Below are 7213 nucleotides of genomic sequence, written 5' to 3' on the forward strand. Positions count from 1 at the left end.
CCTAGGAACCCTCCAACCACAAGGGATGAATGCAGATTTCTCCAGCTTCCTCATTTCCCCTCCCCCCACCTTATCTCAGTCCCAACCCTTGGACTCAGCATCGCCTTCTTGACCTGTAATCTTCTTCCCGACCTCTCCGCCCCCACCCCCTGTCCGGCCTATCACCCTCACCTTAACCTCCTTCCACCTATCGCATTCCCAACGCCCCATCCCCATGTCCCTCCTCCCTACCTTTTATCTTAGCCTGCTGGGCACACCCTCCTCATTCCTGAAGAAGGGCTTATGCCCGAAACGTCGATCCTCCTTCTCCTTGGATGCTGCCTGACCTGCTGCGCTTTTCCAGCGACACATTTTTCAGCTCTTGAACCTGGGTCTCCTGGCTCAAGGTTAGGGATACTACCACTGTGCCACAAGAATTCCTATAGTCTGTAGACTTGGCTACTGAAACCGCATAGCCTGCCTTTTTCACTTTGAAGAGATGTTTCTGGGGAATTGTTTCTGTGAACTTGGACACTCATGGATCAGTCACTGAAAGGTTAGAAACAGCTACAATATCGAGAGGGAGGTTGAGCTTCATCTTTATCAGCCTCCACCAGTTAAAGTGAACAGTTGGTTTGGTTCAAAGAAGCCGTTTTATGTCTGTGTTATTGTACTGGCGTCAGTTAGAAACAACCTCAGCAAAGGTAGTCCAGCTGAGTTTCCCTGTTGGACTTTGACTTTGGTTCTGTTCCCCTTAGTGTTTGCTCACCACAATAATCTAAAGGATGCCTTACCATCCCAAATCCTCACCTGAGGCAGCATTAATCAAAACAATTTGACAACATTCCTCCCTAAAGCATGTACCCCCTTCAAGTTTTTGCATGTTGAGAATTTATGACATCTCCGAAGCCGTGTTTCAAATCTGTTGTGTCATGGCAATGTCAATCAGAATAGCTGAAGTCGCTTAATCTTTCACTCAAGATTGTTCTCTCTTTTCCACAGAAATGATGGAATTAAACAGCGTTGTCACTTTTGTTGGAATTGCAAACAGCTCTGGTTACCAGACGTTCTTGTTGGATGAGGAGAAAGGCAGACTCTTTGTCGGGGCCAAAGATCATATATTTTCATTCAACCTGATCAACATAAACAAGGATGTTTTGAAGGTATGTGCCCGTTATCATAGAAAAATATGATCAACAAACAAATGTGAAGTTCTTCCTAATAATGTTGCTTCACCTTGAGTCTGTAAACATTGGATTCTGAACCTGAGATATGGGGAAGCAACCCCCCACCTATTCTTTGCGATCTGCTACTGACCTTGCCAATATTTGTTTCTCATGAACACCCACTCTGGACATACTTTCACATGCTGGGCACCAGTTCTCCCAAAAAGCCTTGATGCATGTATAAGCTCTGAAAACCACCTTGAATGAACTATTCTACAATAGCAGCATCACAGCTGATTACAACTAGCATTGAAAGAGGGTATTTGAATCCTAGAATCCCTATAGTGTGGAAACAGGTCCTACAACCCATAAGGTCCAAATCAACCCTCCGAAAAGTAACCCACCCAGATCAATTCCCCCTACCTTAAATGTACACCTGACTAATGCACCTAACCTACATATCCCTGAGCACAATGGGCAATTTAGCATAGCCAATTCACCTAACCTGCTCATCTTTGGATTGTGGGAAGTAATTCACGCAGACACAGGACCAATGTGCAAACTCTACACAGACAGTCACCTGAGGCTGGAATCGAACCCAGGTCCCTGGTGCTGTGAGGCAGCAGTGCTAACCACTGAGCCACCGTGCCACCCCTGGGTTCTGCCAGGTATTGGTCACAGAAATGAGCAGCAGGCCATAGGGTTACAGAGATGAGGGGAATGGAGTACTGGATATGGTAAATACCAGCAAGAGCAGTGAGAATAGAAGAAGTAATCTAATTTGAAAATAGATATTAATAGATATTAACATCTGATGTGAAAGATGCCATTGAATTATAACCATCACTGAAGGATGTAATTCTACTTGAGCCTGTTTCTGTTTAAGTGGTTTACTTCAGTCACATCTGCCTGTCCTGTCTCTGCAGAGATTCTTGTGTTATCTTCCTCAGATTTCTGATTTGACCAAATACAGCAACGTCTGTTCAAATATTCTTGCTCTCCTAATAAACACACATATTTTCTTGTCAACAACTCAACAAGCAATGGAAATAATTTTGCTCTGTTTACCCTCTTAAAATTTTAACTTTCAAACCTCTACTATATCTCCATTTAAACCTCTCTGCTCCAGCTCGAAAGCCTTTTGATCTCATATCTTTCTTTATAGCCATAGTTTTGATTGTTATTATCCCTCAAACATTTTCTATATATTCTTCTTGAACTGGCGTAATGAAAACTGCACAAAAAGCCATTTACAAAACATAGGACAAATCCAACCCAACCAATTACAGCCCCATCAGTCTGCTCTTGATCATCAGTAAAGTGATGGAAGGTGTCACCAACAGAGCTATCAAGCAGCACCTGCTCAGCAATAACCTGCTCAGTGACGCCCAGTTTGGGTTCCCCCAGGGCCACTCAGTTCTCGATTTTCAGTTTTCAGCCTTGGTTCAAACATGGACAAAAGAGCTCAGCTCCAAGAGTGATGCTGCATTCGACCAAGTGTGGCATCAAGCAGCCCTAGCAAAACTGGAATCAGTGGATATCAGAGACAAACTTTCTGCTGATTAGGCTAATCGGAAGATGGTTGTGGCTGTTGGAGATCAGTCATCTCAGCTCCAGGATACGTCTGCAGGTGTTCCTCAGAGCAGTGCAGTACGCCAAAACATTTTCATCCCTCCATCATAAAGTCAGAAGGAGGGATGTTTGCCAATGATTACACAATGCTCTGCACCATTCGTAACTCCTCAGGTACTAAAGCAGTCCGTGTTCAAATGCAACAAGTTCTGGAAAATATTCTGGGCTGACAAGTAACAAGTAACGTTCATGCCACACAAAAGACAGGCAATGACCATCTCCAATAAGAGACAATCAAATTACTGCTGCTTTATGGTGTTACCATCACTCAATCCCCCACTATCAAGATCCTGGGGGTTACCATTGACCAGAACCTCAACTCCTCTTGCAACCTAAATGCAATAGTTGCAAGAGCAGGTCAGAGGCGAGGAATACTGTGGCAAGTAACTCACCTCCTGACTCACCAATGGGGAGTCCACTCCCTGCAAGTTCCTCTCCAAGCCACTCACCATCCTGACTTGGAGATAAATAACTGTTCCTTCACTGTCATTGGGTCACAATCCTAGAATTTCCTCTCTTGGGGCATTGTGGGTCTACCCCCAGCACATGGAATGCAGCGGTTCAAGAAGGCAGCTTACCACCACTGTGCATAGAGTGAGCTGCCAGAGGAAGTGATCGATATAGGTACAATCTTTAAAAGCCATGAATAGGAAAAGTTTAGAGGGATTTGGGCCAAATGCAGGTAAATGGGACTGGTTTAGTTTGGGAAACTTGGTTGGCATGGATGAGAAGGACTGGCACGGAGACACAGTGGTTAGCACTGCTGCCTCACAGCGCCAGAGACCCGGGTCCAATTCCTGCCTCAGGCAATTGTCTGTGTGGAGTTTGCACATTCTCCCCGTGTCTGCGTGGGTTTCCTCCGGGTGCTCCGGTTTCCTCCCACAATCCAAAAAATGTGCAGGTTAGGTGAATTGGCCGTGTTAAATTGCCCGTGAAGGGGTAAATGTAGGGGAATGGGTCTGGGTGAGTTGCTCTTCAGAGGATTGGTGTGGACTTGTTGGGCCAAAAGGCCTGTTTCCACACTGTAGGGAATCTAATCTAATCTTAAAAAAAACATATGTGAAAGGTTGTTGGAGCTGCACCCATCCAGGCAAGTGGGGAGTATTCCATCACACTCCTGACTTGGGCCTTATAAATGTTATTACAATATTTTAAAGGATTTTCAGCACTAACATTTCTAGTCACATCATTCAGTGCTAAAATCCTAGAATATTAATCATTAGTGTAACATTCAGTTAACAGAGTTAACAGAATTCAACATGTACCTGATCATGTATTAAAGCTATGAAGACATAAGTCTGACAGACTCTTGAGATAATCAATATTGATGAGTAAGCTTCATTGTAAATTCACTCAATTACAAAGAGTACAAACCTTCTTCAAAAGATAAAATGTGTTGTGAATTCTGTGACATACATATGTGCCTGCACACACGCACGAGTCAACAGATGGAGTTTAATTTTGATAAATGAAGGTGTTTCATTTTGGTAAGGCAAACTAGGGCAGGACCTTTCCCACACCAATCAACCCCACCGCCCTGTGGCCCAACATTTCAAAGCCCCCTCCCACTCTGCCGAGGACATGCAGGTCCTGGGCCTCCTCCACCGCCACTCCCTTACCACCCGACGCCTGGAGGAAGAACGCCTCATCTTCCGCCTCAGAGCCCTTCAACCCTATGGAATCAATGTGGATTTCATTAGTTTCCTCATTTCCCCTTCCCCCACCTCACCCCAGCTCCAACCCTCCAGCTCAGCACCATTCTCATGACCTGTCCCACCTGTCAATCTTCCTTCCCAGCTATCCACTCCACCCTCCTCTCCAACCTATCACTTTTACCCCTTCTTCCATCCACCAATTGCACTCCCAGCTACCTTCTCCCCAGTCATACCCCCTCCCATTTATCTCTCCACCCCAAGGCTCCCTGCCTCCATTCCTGATGAAGGGCTCCTGCCCGAAACGTCGATTTTCCTGCTCCTCGGATGCTGCCTGACCTGCTGAGCATTTCCAGTACCCGTCTAATCTTTACACAGTTAACGGAAGAGCCTGGCAAGTGTTGTCGAACAGAGGGACAGAGAGGTGCAGGTTCATAGTTTCTTGAAAACAGCAACACAGGATAGTGAAGAAGGCATTTGGCATGCTTGCCTTCATTGGTCAGTGCATTAAGAATATGAATTAGGAGGTCATGTTGGTACTGTACAAGACATTGGTTGGGCCACTTTTGGAATACTGCATGCAATTCTAGTTTCTTTGCTATAGGAAGGATGTTATTAAACTGGAAAAGGTGGGGAAAATGTTTACAAGGATGGTGCCTGTACTGGAATTACAAGGAGAGGTTGGATAGGCTGGGACTTTTTTGCCTGGAGCATAGGAGGTAGAGGTGCATAGATAAGGTGAATAGCAAAGGTCTTTTTCCAATGGTGAGGGAGTTCAAAACTAGAGGGCATAGGTTTATGGTGAGAGAGGAAAGATTTAAAAGGAACTGGGTTAACGTTTTCACACAGAGGGGATACAAGTGTGGAATGAGCTGCCACAGCAAGTGGTAGAGACTAGTACAATTACAACATTTAAAAGACATTTGGACAAGTATATGAAGAGGAAAGATTTAGAGCAATATTGGCCAAATTCAGACAAAAGAGACTAGTTAATTTTGGGATATGTGGTCCGCATCGATGACGTAGACTGAAGGATCTGTTTCCATGAAGTGTGAATCTTTGACTCCATTCAGCAAATATACAAGATACAGGGTATGGGGAGGTGGAACTGAAGCAAAGACATTTCCGTTTCTTTAGTGAAGGAATTATGCAGTTGAATGTTGACCTGGAGGTTCCAGTGGGTATTTTCAGACTAAGCTGGTTCAGTTTTGTGAGGAGCAGTTATCTATCAGAGTTAATCACTTGTCCAGAACCAGAGAGAGAAACAAAGATGTTGCATTCAGTGAGTCTTTCTCCTTAGGATTCATTTCTAACTGGATGTTTCTGAATGTTGCTGTTTTCTATAGCAACAAAGAATTCCAGCTCAGCACTGTCCCCATGACTTGTTCTACCTGCCTATCTTCTTTTCCACCTATCCACTCCACCCTCCTCCCTGACCTATCACCTTCATCCCCTCCCCCACTCACCTATTGTACTCTATACAACTTTCTCCCCACCCCCACCCTCCTCTAGCTTATCTCTCCACACTTCAGGCTCTCTGCCTTTATTCCTGATGAAAAGCTTTTGCCCGAAATGTCGGTTTTACTGCTCCTTGGATGCTGCCTGAACTGCTGTGCTCTTCCAGCACCACTAATCCAAAATCTGGTTTCCAGCATCTGCAGTCATTGTTTTTACCTAATGCAAATACTGACTGTTAGGCCAGAAAGAAGGCAATCCAGTTTTAAGTAAGCTTTGATGGCCTATTGTTGGAGGACCCCTGTATTCTTTTGTTTTAGAGAGGAAGAGGGGACACAACTCTTTTGTTTCCGTATGGATTTTGGACTTAGATTTTGCCAGAGCAAAGTTTTATCATTGAGAAATCTCATCCAAAAGAGTCATTTTGAAGATCCATTTGAAAACTATGCATTTCAGGTAAATAATTTTCATGTCTAGATAATTTAGAAAGCTTTTTTTCAGGTTGTTTTGGATAGTTTTGACCATGTTAGATATTGTTAGTTACTGTTGGTCTTGACCTTTCCCTTGCTGAGTTTGACTGCTTTCAGACCAAGTGAATTTAGTGGCTACTTTGTAATGCTCCAGTTCATTTTATAATTGTTTATTTCTCAAACAGAACAAAGCTTTTAGAACATATAGAACATAGAAAATTACAGCGCAGTCCAGGCCCTTCGGCCCTCGATGTTGCACCGACCAGTCATACCAATGTGAAGCCCATCTAACCTACACTATTCCATGTACGTCCATATGCTTGTCCAATGACGACTTAAATGTACTTAAACTTGGTGAATCTACTACCATTGCAGGCAAAGCATTCCATACCCTTACTACTCTCTGAGTAAAGAAACTACCTCTGACATCTGTCCTATATCTATCACCCCTCAATTTAAAGCTATGTCCACTCGTGCTCGCCGTCACCATACTTGGAAAAAGGCTCTCCCTGTCCACCCTATCTAACCCTCTGATTATCTTAAACGTCTCTATTAAGTCACCTCTCAACCTTCTTCTCTCTAACGAAAACAACCTTAAGTCCCTCAGCCTTTTCTCGTAAGACTTTCCCTCCATACCAAGCAACATCCGAGTAAATCTCCTCTGCACCCTTTCCAAAGCTTCCACATCCTTCTTATAATGCGGTGACCAGAACTGTACACAATACTCCAAGTGCGGCCGCACTAGAGTTTGTACAGCTGCAGCATAACCTCATGGTGCCGGAACTCAATCCCTTTATTAATAAAAGCTAAAACACTATATGCCTTCTTAACAACCCTGTCAATCTGGGTGGCAACTTTC

General features: G+C 44.2%; 1 protein-coding gene across 4 annotated transcripts in view; it reads left to right on the plus strand.

Moving 5' to 3' along the window:
- Positions 1 to 7213, plus strand: part of sema3ab (sema domain, immunoglobulin domain (Ig), short basic domain, secreted, (semaphorin) 3Ab) — a 412514-nt gene that overhangs the window by 239190 nt on the left and 166111 nt on the right. For all 4 annotated transcript variants that reach the window (XM_043714215.1, XM_043714218.1, XM_043714217.1 and 1 more), the window contains one exon: positions 982 to 1142. In XM_043714215.1, coding sequence (XP_043570150.1) covers positions 982 to 1142 — 161 coding nt within the window. The remainder of the gene's footprint in view (positions 1 to 981; positions 1143 to 7213) is intronic.

This window comes from Chiloscyllium plagiosum, chromosome 23, assembly GCF_004010195.1.
Source record: "Chiloscyllium plagiosum isolate BGI_BamShark_2017 chromosome 23, ASM401019v2, whole genome shotgun sequence".
In the NCBI taxonomy this organism is placed as follows: domain Eukaryota; kingdom Metazoa; phylum Chordata; class Chondrichthyes; order Orectolobiformes; family Hemiscylliidae; genus Chiloscyllium; species Chiloscyllium plagiosum.